The 20,711-nt window shown below is 51.1% G+C and overlaps 1 protein-coding gene across 3 annotated transcripts in view; it reads right to left on the bottom strand.

Annotated features, from left to right (window-relative positions):
- PRDM2 (PR/SET domain 2) overlaps positions 1-20,711 on the bottom strand; it is a 133,017-nt gene that overhangs the window by 8,375 nt on the left and 103,931 nt on the right. The window contains exons 9-10 of one of the 3 annotated variants that reach the window (XM_015475203.3): positions 13,415-13,479; positions 328-417 (exon numbers count right to left, since the gene is read on the bottom strand). The exons of 1 other annotated variant lie outside the window; for it this stretch is intronic. In XM_015475203.3, the coding sequence (XP_015330689.2) occupies positions 13,455-13,479 (25 nt within the window). In that variant the 3' untranslated portion in view covers positions 328-417; positions 13,415-13,454. Of the gene's footprint in view, positions 1-275; positions 418-13,414; positions 13,480-20,711 lie in introns of those variants that run through there. One more of the 3 variants, XM_015475202.3, reaches the window with a different exon arrangement.

Here is a 20,711-nt window from a genome sequence, read left to right on the forward strand (position 1 = left end):
CCCATTTTATAGATGTGGAAACTGAGGCTCAGAGAGAGAGAGAGTAGCGTGCTGAGGTCCCGCAGCCCATAAGTGACAGAACTGGGATTGAACCAAGTGGTCCAGGGTCCACACTCTCACCCAGTCCCAGCAGGAAGGCCTCCTGCCCCACTGAGCACATAGCACGGTGCTCCAGGAGTTATCATGCCCATCCCCCTCTCTCCTGCCCAGCCCACCCCAAGCCCCGCCCCCAGCCCCTAGAGCCCTGGGAGGCTGCCCCACCCTCTGAGTACCTGTCAGGGAGCAGGCGAAGCACCTACTCTTTGAAGAGGGATCCCTGGAGCTGGGCTGCAGCTGTGGCCTTTGACATTCCTACACTGTCTGGTGATGTACGGGGCAGCTGGCGGAGGACATCGGGATGCCAGGCGGAGACTGTAGCTGTGTGGGAGAGGAATAACACACAGCGTCACCAGGGGCCCAGCCCAGTGGGTGTCCCAGGCAGCACCTGGAGGGCCTTGTGCTGATGCCCTCTCCGGGCACCTTCAGGCCAATGGGAGGTGAGTTTTAACAACCACCGTGCTCCATCTACCCGCTTCCCTCTGCTGGGAGGCACGGACCGGGAGAAGCATCTAACTGCCAGGTTCTGAGATATTGCACAGGGAAGGCCCACCCTGGGGACCCCACTGGATGGGCAGGTGAGCCAGGAAAGGACACTTGCCATGCAGACGGCAGCTGGATGGGCAGGTGAGCCAGGAAAGGACACTTGCCATGCAGATGGCAGCTGGATGGGCAGGTGAGCCAGGAAAGGACACTTGCCATGCAGACGGCAGCTGGATGGGCAGGTGAGCCAGGAATGGACACTTGCCATGCAGACGGCAGCTTGACCGCTTCCCCACCTCCTTTCATGGGCATCGCTCTCCCCGCAAAAAAGCATCTGGGTATGTTTTGGTACCAAGTTACAACCATCGCCTGCAGAAAGGAGAGGAGGGAGGGCTGGGTCCCCTCCAGGCCATTAACTCTGCACCTGGCAGCCATCCCAGTCTCACTGTGCCAAGAATGTTTGTGTCAGGGGTCTCAGAGAGGGTGTAAACCAGAATCCCTTGACACCGTTTGGTCCTATTTGCTACTACAGCCCTTCAAATAGGATTTCTTTCTCAGGAAAGCATTATTATTATTTTTTAAGTAGCTAATGCAGAGACTTCCTTGGTGGCCCAGTAGGTAAGACTCTGTGCTTCCACTGCAGGGGGCACAGGTTCAATCCCTGGCTGGGAAACTAAGATTCTTCATGCTGTGTGGCGTGGCCAAAAAAACTAATAATAATAAAAATAAAAACCCGAATACTCTATTTAAAAAAAAAAAAAGGTAACCAAGACCATCATTCCTCCCCTTCCTTCATCCACCTAACTCACACTCATCTTCCAAATCCTAGCTGGAATACCACCTCCCCCAGGAAGCCTTCCTTCTCTAATTCTTGGATGAGATGTCCCTCTTGTGGGTTCCCACTGCCCCTGCTATTTCTTCATCACAGCACTTGTTATACTGAGTCACAGTCACAGAATCATGTGTCAATTCCCTCAGGAGCTATGCAGTCTCAAGGTCGGGGCCCTTGCCTTGTTCACTGCTGCATCCTCAGTTTAGCGTCACAAAAACAAATATTTGTTGAATAAGAGCTACACAAGGACTCCCCTGATAGTCCAGTGGTCAAGAATCCACTTGCCAATGCAGGGGACATGGGTTTGACCCCTGGTTCGGGAAGATCCCACAGGCCACAAGGCAACTAAACCCGTGAGCCACAACTACTGAGCCCACGGGCCTAGAGCCTGTGCTCCACAAGGGAAGCCACTGCAAAGAGAAGCCTGCACGCCTCAACAAAGAGTAACCCCCCATCTGCTGCAAAAGAAAGCCTGTGTGCAGCAATGAAGACTCAGCGCAGCCAAAACAAGAACGACACATATGGTGCCCAGAATTGTGCTATGTTACGTATATCAAGTGTCTTACTCTTCATACATGGGGGATACTCTATTAACTCTTATTTACAGACGGGTAAACGGAGGCACAGAGTGGTCAAGTAACTTGTTCTGGGTCCCAAGTCTGCCTCTCTGGGTAGAAGAATGGAAGTGAGGTGGGTGTGCTGCTCTCTTCCAGGTGTTGGCTGCGGCCCGCTCTGTTGGACAGGGCTGAGCTAGGAATGAGATCCATCTCAAAGGTGAAACATCAAGGTTTCGATTAGAGGTTCTCAGCCAGGGCACAGATTTGGCAATGTCTGGAGATATTTGGGGTCGTCACATCTGAGGGCAGGGATACTGACACCCAGCATCTGGTAGGCGGGGCCAGGGATGCTAAACTAAACATCCTAAAATGCACAGGATGCCCCCACAACCATCCATCTGCTCAGATACTAAAAGCACCACGGCCTGTCGAGAATGCGTACTCAGTCTCTCAGTCATGTCCAACTCTGTGTGACCCCATGGACTGTAGCCCACCAGGCTCATCTGTCCATGGGATTTTCCCAGGCAAGAATACTGGAGTGGGTTGCCATGTCCTCCTCCAGGGGCGCTTCCCGACCCAGGGATCAAACTGGAGCCTCCTGTGTCTCCTGCATTGGCAGGCTGATTCTTTACCACTGAGACACCTGGGAAGCTCTCCCAGAATAAAAGAACGTATAAACAGCCCAACACAGAAGTTGTCAGGGGAAGACTTCTGCCCCTCCACAAACCGGACCCCCTCTGAGGACCTAGCTCGCAGCCGTGGCTCAGGGCTGCCCCTGCTTCAACTCCTCCCCTGCACTGTGCGATCCGGACTGAGCAAGAGTTAAGGCAGAAAACAGAGACCCCATGCTCAGCAGCAAGTCTGTGCCCCAGATAGACTAAAAGGCCCATGAGGTGGCCCGTGGAGGGCACGCCAGGGTGACAAGACCCCTCGGCCAGCTAACCCAGTGCTGGGAAGGGACAGTCAGCTGCCAGGTTGCCTGGAAACATGGATAACCTGCAGAACCTTGTCCAGCCAAAGAATAAGGGACAATCCTGGCACGTGGCAGGTACCCCACCCTGTCCCTTCTCTGGGGCAATGTCTCCAGGGGAATAGAGCAGGACAAATGGCAGCTGTGGGGACAACAGGCTAGCATCCTCAATTTCCAGTTTCTTCCTCTCACTGTCACCATGATCACACGTCTATCAAACATTCAGAAATCTAACCAGTCAGGGACTTCCCTGGTGGTCCACTGGTTAAGAATCTGCCTTTCAATGCAGAGGGTGTGGGTTCGATCCCTGGCTGGGGGACTAAGGTCCCAAATGCCACGGGGTAACTAAGCCCACATGCCACAACTACAAAGCCCACGTGATCTAGAACCCATCCGCTGCAACAAAAGATCTCAAGCGCCACAACTAAGACCCGATGAAGCCAAAAATAAATAAATAAACATTAAAAAAAAAAAAACCCTAATCAATCAAAGGTGATACTTGACCTCCCAGCCTTCTCCAGCTGCCATGGGCACCTCTGCTCCCTTATGCTCTCTTCTACTCTCAGGCTCCTGCAGCCTCACAGCCATCGACACTCAGGAGCAGGTTTGCTTCTCAATTGTAGGTGTCCACCTGGTCAGGGGCGAGGTCCCCAGATGTGGGTGCCTCTCACCACCCCTCACACACTGCCCTGCCTCATGGAAGATAACATGGGCTGACATGCACAAGGACCCCTGTGATTCCCAAATGCTCTCTCTTCTGTTAAATCTCGAGTCTGCCAGCAGTGCAGGAAGGAAGGAATAAGTGCTTTTAAACCCATTTCACAGATGAGGAAACTGAGGCTCAGACAGATGGAGACTTTCCTGGGGAGCAAAGTCCAGGTCTTTCAGCTCCATGAGCCACAATTTTGCAGAGGGACACTAAGTCACCATCTCGGTGTTTCTTTAAGGGATTAGGGTTTTGATGTACTATCTCCTGGAGTTTGCTCAAACTCACGTCCGTTGAGTTGATGATGCCAATAAAATACAGTATCAGTGAGCAGTATCAATGAGCATGGTGTTTTGATTGTCGCTGCTGTGGGGTGGAGGAGGCAGCCTGGCCATCAGAGACCTGAGTGCGAGTTCCCACCTTCATACTCGCTGGAAAGCCTCCCTGACTCCTGGCCTCCAAACCTCAGTCTCTTCATCTGTAAAATAGAGACAACCCCTGGAGCTTGCTAATGCAGAGCCGGGATAGAGAGGGACTGGGAATGAAGGATCCTTGGCCTTCTGAGAAGAATTCAGCAAGAGGGGGATGTTTCTGAATGTCCTGGGAAGGGAATGGGAGGAGAGGGAACATGGAAGCAGGAGGCCTGCTGGGCCCTGCCTGCTCTGTCCGCCTTCTTCCCTCTCTTCCATCACCTGGTCAGGTCTTCTGCACAGCCTCCACATTGGCTCCCCTCCCATAAAGTTGTGACGTGTCCCCAAACCCCAGGCTCCCAGCAGGGACCAAGCTCTTACACGCACAGCCCATCCCCACCAACCTCCCAGCCACCTCATTCCTTTGGCTCCTGTTTCCCCAGCTTCACAAGACTTCCTTCAGCACATTGACGTGGAGCCCTCCTCCCCATGGCCTTCAGCCTCCAATGCTCACCAGAGTCCCCTGAAGCTGCCCCCGGGCCCATTACATCAGATCTCTGAGGTGGCCTCAGGCAGCAGCATCTTTTAAGACCCACAGGGGTCTCAACGGGGGTGGGGGGTGGGCTGGGAACCAGTGCCCTGCAGATGGTCCAGGGCTGGCCCCCTGAGTTCTCAGCCCACACAACCCTCACCTCCAAGGGTGGCTGCACGTTATCTATGAGATAGTGGTGACTGCGGGTCTAGGACTACAGAATCGGGCTGGGTCTGCTCATCACTGCAGCCTTAACACCTAGTTGTGCGTGTATGAACAGCAGGCCCTCAAAACATACTGAATGAAGGAGTGAGTGACAGACTTAGAACTTCTGGTCACCAGGGGGAAGGGACAGTTAGGGAGTTTGGGATCAACATGCACACACTGCTATATTTAAAATGGATAGCTACAAGGATCTACTGTACAGCACATGAACTCTCTCAATGTTATGTGGCAGCCTGGATGGGAGGGGAGTTTGGGGGAGAACGGCTACATGTCTATGTATGGCTAAGCCCATCTGCTGTGCACCTGAAGCTACCACAGCTTTGCTAATTGGCTATACCCTGATACAAAATTAAAAAGTTAAAAAAAAAGGCAGTGAGTGATCCTAGACCCTAGACATCCCACACACAGGCGTTTCAGACACAGAAATCTGTGCACATTCAGTGCAGAAGCCAGAACCCTGGTTAGTGGGCCCCTCGAGCATCCCGCCTCAGAACCTTGTAAGATGGGTGACGCTCATTATCCAGAACCCAAGGTGCCCAGAAAGGGCAGGACGACCACTTCTTCGCTGTCAGAACCACCCTTCCCCCGTGCTGAAGGCACCGGAAGGGCAGAGTTGCCCCATTTGGCTCTTGAGGGTGTCATTTCTGTTTCCAGTGGTCCATTCCTGCAGACCCTCCCAGAACGCTTCCTCCAGCAGTCACAGGGCTCTCCGTCTCTCTTCCAAGTTCTTGTTCAAGGGCCTCCTTCTCATTGCACCTCCTTCCCAAACACTCTATTTGAAATAGCAACTGCTCTGCCCTGACACTCCCAGCCTCCAGTCCGTTTTTCTTTCTTGACTGTATTCACCACACCAACACGCTTGGTGTCTAACTGCCATTTGCTTTCTGGCTCCATTGGAGGCGTTCTGTCCCTGATGGACCCACATCTAAACCCATGCCTGGCACGCAGTAGGGGGCCTTTCATTATTTGCTGGATGGATGGCATGACTGCTACCTGCTAAGTGTTTTGCCAAGAAAGCTCTGGTAAATGGTGTACACTGGGGTCTTCACCTGGTCATGGTCTATGTGTGACTTAGTGATGCCTAAAGGGGAAAGCGCTTGTTTTCAGAGGGAGACCGACGCCACGTGCGAGGTGGCCGAGATTGGGGCCTCTGGGCTCCCAAGCAACCATGTTCTCTCTCAACCCCCACTGGCTTCTGGTGAAGGAGGCAGCAGATACCCTGAACTACACAAGAGAAACAAAATAGAAAGAGCAGGAGGGAAGACCAGGGTCAGGAAGAAGATGGGGAAAGGTGATGTGGAAAAGGGCCCAGCGTAGGTCCCAAGCAGAGAGAGTGATGCAAGGACCTGGTGAGGATCTAACAGGGTTGGTCTGTCTGCATGGGATGTCTGCACAAGCTGATGACTCACAGGCGAAGCAGGGCAGCACCTTGGCTGGTCTTCCTAGAGCTTGAACTCGCTGGGCTCTGGGGACCTGGGGAGAAGGTGACGTCAAGGAGCAGGGCCCATACCTGATCTCTTATCTGGGGGCAGAGGGAAATGAAGGAGCAACAACAGAAACTAAGGCATGCCTAATAAAAATGAGCTAAAGCTGCCAATCACTGAACAGATCATTTAATGACATGAAAAGGCAATTTACAGAGAAGTCCAAAGCTGGTGAATATGCAAAGATGCCCAGATGCCCTGCAACTGTCCAGGAAGAGTAGTTAACACAAGAGGCCGCTTTCCCAGGTCAGACTGGGGACACGTGCCATATGGGCGGTGCCTGTAGGTGAGGGAAGGTGAAAAGGATGAGGGCTGCCCCCAGGTTTCCTGACACCTGGGGAGGCTGAGCCCACCTGCCCCCATCTCCTGAGAGCATCTCCTCACTCGGCCGGAACGTCAGAGAGGGAAGAGGGGGCGGAGGGGAAGGTCTTATAGGCCTGGGTAAGTTGGGAGCCAGACTATCCCTCTGGGCAGCAAGCGACGTGACCCGATGTGGCCACTGTGTTGGACACAGCAGGATAAGCAAGAACAGAGCTGGGAGACTGGTTAGTCCAGCAAGATAGTGGCCAAGGACATTGAGAAGTGAGCAGTAGATTTGGGATACATTTTGGAGCTGGATGTGGGGGATGGGGCAGGTGGATGAGAGTCTAGACTAATTCCAGAGTGGGTAGTTTGTTTAACTGAGAAGGGGAAGACAAGAGAAAACTTGGTTGGGAGCTATGTTTTGAAAGGATCACCTTTGCAACGTTCACTAGACACCCAAAGGAGACCTCCAAGAGGGTGAGTTAAATGAAACTAATGACCTTGGGCTGGGTCAGCATTCAGGTGGATTGGACAGGCTCAGGGGAGGGGAGAGCCACCCCCTGTCTAGACAAATTCCAGGATAGGGGTGCAGGGACTCAGGATGGGATGTGGAGGAGCGGAGGATGACCATGAGAGTGGTGTCCAAGTCGACATGTATTTCAAGGAGGAAGAAGAATTAAAGGTGTCCAACTCTACGGACGTGTCAAGGAAGATAGAGAACCGATCGCAGCATTTGTTGCCCAGAGGCTGCGGGTAACCTTAGTAACAGCAGCTTCCAGGACATGGTGGAGACAAACACCTGAGAGAAGTGAGCTCAAGAGAGATGGGGAGGAGAGGAACTGAGGCAGGGGCCCAGAGAGTCCCACCAAGGAGTTTTAGGTCAAGGGAGGGGCTGCCGGTTCCGGGACAGGCTCTCTGGGTCTCTGGGGTCCCCACCGTGCTCCCCACCAGGCTGCCTGAGCCTTCTGAGCAGAGATCCCTGCCTGCACCCCCTGTTGGCCTCTTCCGCCTGCATGAGTCAGGTCAGGAGGGATCTCTCAGGACACAACCCCCAGAGCTGGCTGGCCACGCGGCCGCCGCGGAGTCTTACATAACCCTCCGTAAATTCTCAAGACAGTGATTCATCTCAAGTTAGTATCTGACGTTCAGCACTTTTGCAGGCAGCGAGGGAGAGGCAAAGGGTGTGCAAGCCGATGCCCAGGTGAGATAAGCTGAGATGACGTTGACATTCCCTGGTGGTGGGGGAAGCCTCAATAGATCACTACCTGCTTCCTGGTACCCACTACTTCCGGGAATGGTTGGCATCCGAAGCAGGCTCCACCTGCCGCTCCAGGGAGGCCCCGCCCACTCGAATGGGACCGCCCCCAGCTTGAGAGTCAAGGGTGGGAGTAGAGGAACAGTCCTGGGATGCCGGAGCCTGAACTTCAGTCCTTGAACCACCACCCATAACTTGCTATGTGACCTCTGGAGATGCCTCCACCTCTGTGAACCATGGTAGTCTTGTTCGTAAAATGAGGATGTCAAACAAGGGGGAAAGGTAATTGTGTATTTACTGAGTGCCTACTATGCCCTGGTCTTCTCCAGGAGCATAGAGCCCCTTGGACTGCACGGAGATCAAACCAGTCAATCCTAAAGGAAATCAACCTTGAATAGTAACTGGAAGGACTGACTGATGCTGAAGCTGAAGCTCTAATACTTTGGCCACCTGACATGAAGAACTGACTCATTAGAAAAGACCCTGATGTTGGGAAAGACTTAAGGCAAGAGGAAACGACAGAGGACAAAGTGGCTAGATGGCATCACTGACTCGACGGACATGAGTTTAAGCAAGCTCCAGGAGATGGTGAAGGACAGGGAAGCCTGGCCTGCTGTAGTCCATGGGGTCATAAAGAGTCGGACGTGACTGGGCGACTGAACAACAACTATGCCCCAGGAGTTACTGTAGGGCCTTCATTCTCGGACGGGATGGTGATGACCTGCATCTCAGAGAGGAGGAGACAGAGGCTTGAGAGAGGTGAGGAGGCCCCAACATGCTATCTCGGCCAAAAGGGGTACAGTCAAGCTCTGAAGCCAAGACCACCTGACACCAAAGCTTGGGCCCCTTTCCAGACACAGTCCTTGTAGTGACAGGGGTCAAAGAGCTCTTTTCAATATTCCAAAGGGCCTGAAGAGTGACCTTCTGCCCACTGAACAGCCACATGGCCACCCACAAAGCCAGAAGGCAGCTCTGGGTGGAACCATGTCAGCTCAGAGGAGCCCTGGCAGCGGGTCTCAGACTCCAATACTGGAGACAAGAAAACAGTCTCAGTGCCTGCCCCTCTCCTCAGTCTCATGGATTCTGATTTAGCTGGTATGGAGTCCAGGCACGGAGGATTTTTTAAAAGCCAGTTATTGAGAGCCTCAGTCTGAATCCATCTATTCAAAGTGTGGTCCTCAGACCAGCATCAGTAGTCTCTGGGAGCTTGTTAGAAAGACAGCTACTCAGCCCTCATCTGACCTTCTGAGTCAGAATCTAGATTTAAAAAAAAAAAAATTTATTTTGGCCATGCTGCTCGGCCTGTGGGATCTTAGTTCCCTGACCAGGGATGGAACCTGTGCCCTCTGCCGTGGAAGTGCAGAGTCTTAACCACTGGACTTCCAGGAAAGTCCCAGAACCTACATTTTTAATTAAGGTCCCTGGAAAGGCACCTGTGTGCTGAAACTGGGGGAGCACGGGGCTGGGGGAAAACCCCTGCAGGCGGCGTGCTCAGTGGTGGCCTAGTTCTGAAATCTGGGGCAGGACCTGGTGCCTAGTGAAGTTGTACAGGGAAAGTCTTTGCAGTGGGAGGGCTGGGGGAAGGGAAATGAAAGTGGTCCTTAGGGGATGGGGCAGCCATTCAAAACCACTGGCCTAGGCAGTTGCTGTGGTTCTTCAACTAACACTCAGAAGGTTGGCATCCTGGGCCCTGGTAGCTTAGATTGTTGTTTACTGTTCAGTCACTAAGTCATGTCCAACTCTTTCTTCAACCCCACGGACTGTTGCCCACCAAGCTCCTCTGTCTATGGGGTTGCCTAGGCAAGAATACAGGAAGAGGTTGCCATTTCCTTCTCCGGGTAGCTTAGGTGGTTTTTCCCATTTGATCTTCCCTTAACCATGTGAGATGGCTTCTTGTGCCTTTTTATGGCTGAGGGGACAGTTGCAAGGGAGCAACTCCTTGTAGCTCCTTGTAGGTCACAGAGAGGTGCAAATAGAATGGAAAGAGGGAAAGTTAGAAAGGAAGGCAGGATTCTCAGAGATCTGACCCCAGAACTGAAGTTTGCCTCTCCACAGGCAGCTCCCCTCCCTCTCATCAGCCCTGAGGGTGGCCATGGGCTGGGGCTGGCTCCAAAAGACCACGCCTGGGTCTTGAGGCTTTTAAGCCAGGTTCTTGGGTCTTCAGGCTTCTCTGGTGAAGAACTGCCTGCAATTCAGGAGACCCACATTCGATTCCTGGGTCAGGACGATCCCCTGGAGAAGGAAATGGCAACCCACTCCAGTATTCTTGCCTGGGAAATCCCATGGACAGAGGAGCCTGGCAGGCTACAGTCCATGGGGTCGCAAAGAGTTGGACACGACTGGGCAACTGACACTTTCACTTCATTTTCTTAGATCTGCAGAGGCCATGTGTTCCCCAACCCTGTTGGACTTTAACTCCAAACACCAAGCACATGACAGCTCATAACACAAGCCGGTCAATAGGAAGGCTGGCCCAGCCAGCAATGGCCCCTGCCAAAGGAAGTTTCCTGGCTGGGAGAACCTGGCCGTGGCTGCCTCTGGTCCTGCCAGGATAGGCGAAGAGCAGGGGATCCCAGAGGCCAAGTCAGCAGCCCATCACTCTCAGGTGAGGACAATGAACCAGAGCAAGATGGTAACCTGTTCAAGGTCACACAGCAAGCTCTTCTTGGGAAGGAGTGAGGGGGCATGCCTGGTCGCACTGCTTTGTAGGGGACAATGAGGAAGGGCAGCATGAGGCCCTGATGGACTTGGGCAAAAGTAACCCTGGGGGCCAGGCAGCCTCCCAGCTTTGTCATTGCTTCCGCTCACCTGCTGCCCCCTGGGGACTCAATCATGGAGAGTACAGAGAGTCTATGCACTTCTCACCCACCTGCCCACCTGCCACCAGGAGGTGTTCTCAGAGACGGTTCCCTAAACGATAAAGGCAGATCAGGATCTGGGCTCCCCATGAAGTCCAACCCTAACTGGGCCTGGTTGTGTTGCTCCAAGACCAAATCATGAAAGGCAGTGTCTTCCCAGAAGGTTGCTCTCACCACCCCACTCAAACCAGCGTCCCCAACACACCCTCCCCACTCCACTCGGAGCAGCGGGTCATGTCTGAAGGATGTCACACCTGCAGGAGATGTCACGGTCTGTGAGGTGCGAGCTGTGGATGAGCAGCCCAGACAGAAGGGAGAGAGGAGCAGACTCCTTGGTGCTCAGCTCTGACCCCTGGCTACATCTCTGCCGCTGCCTTTTTTTTTTTTCCTGGAACCACTCGGTTCAAGCCCAGATGCTGGCCCTTCTCTTCTCTAGATGAGCCAAAACAGTCTGCTTTCTTCAAAAGGAAACTTGTAAGAACGGGAGGGAAGCCAAAAAGAAAACAGGAACAAATGCAAGTGTGACAAGACTGATGGATGCATAGAAAACAGATTCCCAATTTGGGACAGAAACCGGCTCCCATGAGGTCCAGATGGGAACGCTCTTTGAAACTGTAAAATTCTATAAGGACACTAAAATTTTATTATTACGAACACTCCATCTTTTAAAGTTGTCTAAGACCAAAGAAGTTAAAAAGATTAAGTCAACTCCAGGGATAAACCCTTGCATGATCTGGAGTTGTTGGAACTGAGAGTCCTGATCACAGGATTTCTAGAACTTGATGCCTGCTGCCTGTCCGAGGATATCAACGAGAAGAGGGGGCTGCCTTGACGGAAAGCCTTGTGGGATCTCAGGGGCTCTTTGCTACCCAAGACATCTTGACTAGCCTGTCCTGGGAGGCGTGGGCGTGCCTGGCTGGCAGGGCGTCCCAGACGCAGGGCTGGCAGGGCGTCCCAGACGCAGGGCTGGCACAACCAGGGGAAAGACACACTTGCTATGTGCCTGAATCAGATGTGAGTCAGTGGGTGATGACGCTGACCAAAGGGCAGGGGTGCTGTGGGCCTGCAGGCATCCTCCTCAAGGGTGAAGGGGACTGGACAGAGGCTGCCCCTGCACCTTCTCCCCATCTCTGCCCAGAGATCCTCAAGGCCTGCACCCTGAATCCCAGCTGACCTCAAAGAGGGGGTCCAGTGGCCAGGGTTGGGACAGTTTCACCCTTTTTTATTTTTTACAGAGCAGGAAATGGAGGTGACCTATAGATGATAAATGACTTGGACGCAAGCCGTTGACTCCTCTCTGAGCTGCTTGGGTCTCACTAGGATCTTGCACTCCATTTGGTTTGGGAACCGCTCACTTGTGGAGGGCTCCCTCCCTATATAAGGCACCACCCAGACACTCCTGAGGAGCCTCCAGTCTCATGGTTGCAGACAGGGAGTGAAATCCCTCCTGATTTTCCTTCCTCCTGATCAGCATCTCCCAAACTGAGGTTCAGTGGAACAGGTTTGCCCAGATGTTTCCCGGGTTCCCATTACCCTTGCTCATTACAGCAGCCAGCATGTCCATGCTGACTGCATGCTGAGCGCAGTGCCTGTGGCCTGACATGGAATAACAAATGCAGTCTCCACGAGATGCCTGTGAGATGAGTACTGCCTCGGTGTATGAGTGAGGAAAAAAGGCACTGAGGGGTTCGGCACCTTGCCCAACAACACACAGCTGGCTGGCGAGAAGCAGATGTGGGATTGAAGTCAGAGCCACTTACTCCAGAGCACGGGGTCACGGAGTCAAACAGACATGTCTGTGCAGGATTTCTGAGTTTTTCACATGCCCACAGGCAGTGTACGTTCCCAAGAGGAGGATGCAGGATGTCGTTCACCCCAAAAGTATGTTCCTCATTTATCTGATAACTATGTATTGACCGACTGCTCTGTGCTTGCCTGGTGTTGGAGGCACAGTGGAGTGCCAGGCAGACATGAACTCTGAAGGCACAGTGACTGCAAGGGGATGGTTTGGGTTATGGTGAACCTCAGAGGGTACCCTTTAAACACGCCAAAGTTTGGTGGTTTTTTTTTAATTTAGCCTTTTTAGACAGAAAATTTCTAAGATCAGCCACACGAAGCAACACGTCCTGAATTTGAGTTCTTATTCTCTTTGGGAGCCAGATTTTCAACTCTGCACATGTACACACGGTATCATGTGCCATCATGGAGAGGTGTCCTCTGGGCCTATGAAGGCGAGTGAGCCTTGTCCACACACTAAACAAGACCGAGCATCCTCATGATTATCAGCACTGATCCATCAAGCATCTATTATGTACCAGACCCCATGCCGGGCACAGCGTTAGAGCAGTAAAGCGAACAGACCTGGTGTCTAGAACACTGGGGTGTGTGACCTGGAAGGAGAAGGTCGTTACTTGCATAATACAAAAGCAAATATAAAATTACAAAGTGCGATTAGCAGGAAGGAGCAAAAAGAGAGGATACAAGAGCTCAGACAAGGGACCTGACTGCAGAAGCACTGTGTTGAGGGGTGGGGGTGCTCTGCATCCACCCCCAATAGTTTCTGTTGACTGATCCTTGGGTTCCGTGGAATGTACAGGACACATTCCGGGACTGGCTTCACTTTACCATGCTGTCCTTTGCTTTGCTTCATTTGGAGGTGGGAGGGGAGGGGATGAAAAAGAAAGCAAAAAAGGTGTAACTTACTTTACCCCAGCAAGAAGAGAGACAGGGTTTCTAGAAGGGATCATTTCTGTCTCTGAAGGCCACTCCTGAGGACAGAGAGGGGATTGTTACTTTGTTACTACCTACCCTCACCCTCACCTTTCCTATCCTCATTTTTCTGCCCGAGTCTCAAAGCAAGTTTTACACCAGGGGATTTGGGGAGTTTGCAGATGGGAAAAGGACTGGGGTAAGAGCTCATGAAGTCTGTTCTTCTGGCCTTTTCTGAACCATGAACTACAGATCTGGGATCTCATGCTTGGTACAGGAAGCTGGTCCGAGAGTTTTGTGAGTGGCCCTGGGGTCCCCATGGCTTGCTGCAGATGGTTTCTCAGGCGGAAACGGTCCACCCCCCTGGAGGAGTGGCAGCAAAGTTGGGGTGACTGTAGCTGGCATGTCTACCTGGACAAGGCTAGGGGCCATGTCCACCAGCACCGCGGGCCCCAAAACGTTCTACGATGGTGAAGAGGAGAACCACTTAGGAGTGCAAAGCGGAGAGCACCTACTCAAATGCAGGAGAGGAGCCTGTGGCCTATGAAGGTCCCCTGCATCAGATGGCACAGCAGGCCCAGCTCCCCCAGCCTCAGTTCTAGGCTGCTCCTCTTTATTTGTACTCACTCCCTGAGGATGCCAGCTACATGGTTTTCAGTTTCATGGGTACTCTTAAGGACTCTCAAATTTATTAATACAGTTCCAGCTGGGTCCCTTCCTCTAAAACGCAAACCTGTGTATTCAACTCCCCTCCCCTTGAGTGTCTAATGGCATCCCAAACTTTACATGCCCCTAAACTGAATTCCCAGCACACATGTACCCCACAAACTGGCTCCATCACCTAATCACTGAATGGCAACTCTATCCCTCTGGATGCAGAGGCAGAAACACCTGTCATCATCCTTGACTTCTCTTTCGTCCAGTCCTCAGCAAATCTTTAGGCTCTGCCCTCAGAAGATATCCAGAATCCCACTGCTACTCACCACCTCCCCTGCTACATTCCAGTCCAACCCACTGTTTCTTACCTGGGTTATTGTCCGCACCTCCTAGTATTTCTATTATTGGCCCCTTTCAGCCTATTCTTAACACATCAGCCAGAGTGATTCTTTCAAAAAGCAAGTCATATCATATGACTCTTCCCTTCAAAACCTTTCAATGACTCCCAACTCACTCAGAATAAAAGCAAAATCTTCCCAAGAACTGCATGAGCCAATTTAAATTGGTCCCTGGTTACCTCCCTGCACTCCTCTCCTGGTCGTCCCTGTGACCTGGTCCCCTGAACACAGATGCTGCTGCCTCAGGACCCTTGCACTTGCTGTCTCCTCTGCCAAGGGCTTTCCTGCCCCATGTCCACAGGCGTCGTTTCCCTTCTCCCTCCCCACCCCCTCTTCTCTCTATATATACATATAGTCCCTTTACAGTCAGACTGCATTTACATGGTAGCCCTCACTTCACTCAATACTCTACTCCCCTCTCCATTTCACTTCTCCCCACCGCACTCATCAGCTGACGCTCTATGCAGTTACTCGCTTGTTCGCCGTCTGTCTCTCCCAGGGGGACGGGAGTTCCATGAGGGTGGGGAATTTTGTCAGTTCTGCTCTCTGCGACATCCTCCTGGAACGATGCCCAACACATGAGAGCAGGCGTTGGCCCTGCATTCTGGAGTGAGTGGATGAATCAATGAATGAATGAAGGGCCGAGATCTACCATCTTTCTTAACTAAACCCGATAATGCATCACATAGTTATTGTTCTCCACTTGCTGCTTCAAGTGGAGCGAGAACTTAAGAAATTTTTAAGAGCAACTTGAGTGCAAAATGTTTCTGTCTTTATGTGAATTTTTCAACGTTTCTCACCCACAACTAATTGGATGGTAGGTTTTTAAGCAAATTACAAGCCTCTCTCAGCATCCGACTTTGCTTTTCATTAAAAAAACCTCTATGTTCATATTTCATGGGCTCGGATACTATTTAATTAAATCATACACATCCAATAATACTGGCGTATTTATTACAATGTTTATTATAAACACAATCATTGTTTTTTAGTAGCTCAAGTCATGTCTGACTCTTTGCGACCCCATGGACTGTAGCCTGCCAGGCTCTTCTGTCCATGGGATTTCCCAGGTAATACTGGAGTGGGTTGTCATTTCCCCCTCCATGGATCTTCCTGACCCAGGGATTGAACCCGCAGCTCCTGCTGCATCTCCTGCTTCGCAGGCAGATTCTTTTAACACTGAGCCACCGGGGAAGCCATACACATGATTATGTTTGTATTATTATAAAACACTGTTAAAATAGTGGCATAAACAGGTTTGGAAACAAGTAGAGCTGACTCTTGGCTACATTTAAAGCTGAGCATCAGAGGGCTTGGGTGCTCCCTGTGTCATTGGGGGAGTGAGGAGCATCCATTCACATGCCGGGTTGGTTAAATGAAAACCAACTGAGCCTCGGCTCTTATCTTGTTTTAGCCACAGCTGGGATCCTAAGAGCAGTTCAGAAAGATGTCTGGCACCACCCAACCCTCTGGCTCCTGTCTCTGCAAAGTGCACCCATGCCAATTATTCCTTAGGTCACGATGAACATGTGACTTGATGACCTGCAAACGGGAGACCTCTGTGCTGCCTTCCTCAAGGGCTTGTGTGCAGCCCTCTGACTCCATTGGCCGGATCCCATTACACAGAAGCTCTGACCCATGGGTGAGATGGAGAAACAGCCCAGGTGAGATGTGCTCTGAGTCCAGCCTGGGCAACAGCTTTGTTTGGCACAGCCCTGTCAAGTGAGTATGGCATCATGAAACCAAACAGCGTTTAGGCTCTCAGAGGGAGGCATTCCTCGTTTTGAGCAAAAATAACAAAACATGCAAGAGAAGCCAGCCATGGCCATGTATGGTAGAAGGTCTACTTCAGAGGGACTACTTAGTAGATGTCAGAAGTAAAACTGGAGACAGAGGGAGGAAGACTTCGTTTTGGGGCTTCCCTGGTGGCTCAGTGGTAAAGAACTCGCCTGCCAATGCAGGAAACACAGGTTCGTTCCCTTGGTTGGGAAGATCCATGGGAGAAGGAAATGGCAACCCGCTCCAGTATTCTTGCCTGGGAAATCCCATGGACAGAGGAGCCTGGTGGACTACAGTCCATGCAGTCACAAAAGAGTCAGACACGACTTGGCGAGTAAACAACAACAATGCTAAGTGCCTACTGTGTGCTGGGTGCTGCAGTAGGTGCAGGGTGGCGTGAACACAGCACCAGCAGGGCTTTGTGTGACACTAGTCTTGTACCAGTTAATGACCTAACATCATATATTCCCCTCAAAAAGATACACAAAGAGCAACAATGACCAAGGCAAGGGATCCTCAAGGGTCACCTTGGCTCTGACCCTCAGAAGCGACTAATTCTCAGGTGGCCCTGGCTCATCTGTCACAGGGTGTTTTATTATATAAGCATTCAGAGATGAAAAATGTCATGAATATATCAAAAAGACTGCAAAAGCAAAGGAAAATAATTAAAAATGGAAACCAGAAGCAAATGAAATGATGAGATGTGGTGATACCATGTCATTCTTTTCCCCCCTTTACAAGACCCAAAGGGGAACTCTGAAGTCTGGGTAAGACTCATTGGAGAAGCTGATAAAAATGAAGACTTTAAAGACCCACCACCCGCCCCCGCCAAAGATGGTGATTTAGTATGTCCGGAATTCTTAATAAGCCTCCTAGGTGGTTTTCTGATGCAGGTGGTCCCCTAAGTGAACATCCCGGTGAAATAATCCAAACTAGGTCCCCTTCACACAGCTGGGAACACAGGAAATTTACCACCTCAGGCTGAAATTAACCAGACGATACCTACTAGACCAGCAAACTACTCTCCCCTCTAAGCACCTGCCCAGCCGGATTCAGAACATTACCTTAATGGAACACCTGCTGCTGGCCGGCACCAGTGGGCTAAACAACTAAAATGTCTTAGTTTTTAAGGCTATAAATGATTAACACTAGTGTTAATTACTGTGATGAAGTAACTTAACAGAACCAACAAATCAGCTACAGTATCTGATGCCAATCTATTGAGGTACATCAAAGGAATTGGCCCCTCCGTGAAGGCCAAGTTAACCCAGGCTTCCTCTCACCAAACTCACTGGTTAAAATTCATTCAAAGGAGTCTAAACGTGAATGAAGGAGGTAGGAGGAGAAAACACCTATAAGCCCATGCATTGATTATAAGAGAAACTCTGAAAAACTTCTGGAGGAATATTATAAATTAAAGAGGGAAATCCAGTCCACAGGCAGGGCCAGCAGCCTGGGTAGCAAGTCCTGGGATGGAACGAATATCCAGGCGTTTCCTTACAGATTCAATCACCTGTGAGCACTTGGCACCAAATAAAACATTTATCCCAAACAGAGATTACAGGACAGAGGCAACGGATAAGGATCAAGGTGCAGGGAATGATGCCCTGGTGATCCAGTTTGGTTAAGGCTCTGCGCTTCCAATGTAGGGAGCCTGGGTTCAATCCCTCGGCAGGGAACTAAGAATTCACATACCACAGGAATGGCCAAAAAAAAAAAGATGTACCTTTAATGCAGAATTAAGGTGCTTCTCCTGCGATAAACTTTTGCTGAGGAACTAACTGTGTGCCCTGTCACCAGAACATTCCTTTGATTCTCTCCATGTGTAGAACATGTGCTTTTGTGAGCTTAAAAGCAAGGAGTCTACTGTTCAAGTTCAGTGTGTTTTACACTCAACACTCCCCTCTCTGCAGTGCACTTTGCTTACTAGGGAGGTCCCTGGGTGTTCTCAGGTCCTAAGCACCTCTTTAGAGGATTCCCAGGTGATGCTAGTGGTAAAGAACCCGCCTGCCAATGCAAGAGACGCAGATTCTATCCCTGAGTCAGAATGATGCTTTTGGAGTAGGCAGTGGCAACCCACTCCAGTATTCTTGCCTAGGAAATCCCATGGACAGAGGAGTGTTCCGTCCATGGCTACAGTCCATGAGCTCGCAAAGAATCAGACATGACTGAGCACACACAACCACCTCCTTATTTACATACCACATCAATAGGGCCCCTATCCAGCTTCCCAGCCCGCAATGATCAGAAACTATCTAAAGGCTGCCAGGGAGTACAGACAATATCCACAAATAACAGATGAAAAAGGAGACGGTGAGAAGTACAACCTTCTCCAAAAATACCTGAACCACATCTCAAGCTTCTGGATCCTGCACACCTGAACTCTGAGTGTGTCACTTCACCACCACAAAAGACAAGGTGCTGGTCACCTTGAGCCTTCCAGGAAAGGTGAAATGATGTTCTGGGCAATTTTTAAAAGTGAGGGAAGTAGCAGCTTCATTAGACCTGACAGCAAAACGTCTGTGCATAGAAGCATCCCCCTTCCTGTGTCCAAGACGGACACCAGGCACTCGACCCGGCCTGGATCCCTGAGCATGACCCTGCCTGGAATCCTGCTCATGGCACCCCTGGCAGCTGCTCCCCTTGCACAGATGGAAACCCAAAACCCACTTTCCAACCATGGCTTGGAAAGACTCTTATGAAAATAGAAAAAAAAAAAAAAACTAAAAAGTTGATGCCAGGGAGCAAGGTTTAATTCTCTGGTGCCGGATCTGCTCATCCCCTAACAAAGCTGGCAGACGAGGTGGCTCCTCACACCCGAGCTGGCTGAGACTGCTCAGCGTGGTCTCCCAAGAACATACAAATCGGACTTGACCAGGAAGGACCAACCACCTGCCAGTGCAGGAGACGCTGGAGATTCAGGTTTGGTCCCTGGGTTGGAAGATCCCCTGGCAGAGGGCATGGCAATCCACTCCAGTGTTCTTGCCTGGAGAATCCCATGGACAGAGGAGCCTGGCGGGCTACGGTCCGTAGGGTCTCAGAGTCTGACATGACTGAGCACGCACACAGAAAGGACCAAGACTTTCGTTCACCTCAAGTATAAGTTTAATCCTTCAAATTAGCTTGTGCTTCTTGTCCACACCTGGGCAGCTGGGTACTAACAAGCCACATAACCTCTGTGCTGCAGGTTCCCCATCTGTAAAATGGGAAATATAAAAGTATCTCATAGGGCTGGTACAATGATTAAATGGGGCAGTATGTGTAAGGCCCTGAAAACAGTGGCCATCATCAAGTGCTTTGAAATATCAGTGACCATCCTTCTCATTTCGGTGAACTGGGGTCCCTTCGTTAAATTTTCATGGTTTCACAGAGCTAATGAAGTGTTTTCTTCCAAACTCTGCTTTTAAAAATTTACACTTTAACTTTGAAATTAAAAACTGACAGAAAATAAGTTACACGGGGGGATGACAGAATTTTTTTTCTCCCACTATGATCTGAAAAATGATTTCATTTTATGGTCATTATCTGATGGGAGAAAGGGAAGCTGCTACAGTCAGGAGAAGGGGGGCGACAGAGGACAAGATGGTTGGATGGCATCATCAACTCAATAGACACGAGTCTGAGCAAGCTCCAGGAGTTGGTAATGGACAGGGAAGCCTGGCGTGCTACAGTCCATGGGGTCGCAAGGAGTCGGACACGACTGAGCGACTGAACAAGTCAGTACATGAAGCATAGGCCTGCCTAAGACACAGCAAAGGGCCCCAGGGTGACAGGCAGCAGAAGCCAGAGTGACAGCCACTTGAGCTCCTTCTCCGGGTGGAGGCAAGAGATGAAGAAGGAAGGTTCTGGCCAGCACGGACTGTGCGGCCATGGAACCTCACCGTTAGCCAAAGTCCAGCCCTTTGCACCTGAGCACCAGCCCCAACTGTGAGTCAGATTCAAACAGATTCTGGAGGTAACCGCAACCCACACAAGGGCGGGCACACCTGTGATCTTCACAACCATCCTTTCTGGTCAGATGGACTGTTACTGCTATTTACAGAAAGGAAAGCTGGGGCTCAGAGGTTAAGGAACTTGCCTAAGGCTAACAGAGCTGATAAGGGGATGAAGCCAGGATCAAACATTTTATTCATTTGACAAACATTTATTGAGCAGCTGCTACCTGGCAGGCAGTGTGGGAGAAGCTGGAGATACAGCAGTGCACACACTGAAGTTCCTGCTCAGGGAGAACTTTCATTCTAGGAGGGGGCACATTTAGTAAACCAAGCGAACAAATCAAGAAAAGAATGTATGAATGAGTGAAGGGCCTCTGAGAACAGAAGAGCAGAGGGAGGAGACGGAGGGACGAGGGCAGTACTTCAGGTCGGGTGGACAGGTGATAAGCAGCTCAGGGTCTGGGGCCAGTCAGCGTCCTTAGCTACATCCCAGTGCCTGAAATAAAGTCTCAGCAAAACCCT

This window comes from Bos taurus, chromosome 16, assembly GCF_002263795.3.
Source record: "Bos taurus isolate L1 Dominette 01449 registration number 42190680 breed Hereford chromosome 16, ARS-UCD2.0, whole genome shotgun sequence".
Lineage (NCBI taxonomy): Eukaryota > Metazoa > Chordata > Mammalia > Artiodactyla > Bovidae > Bos > Bos taurus.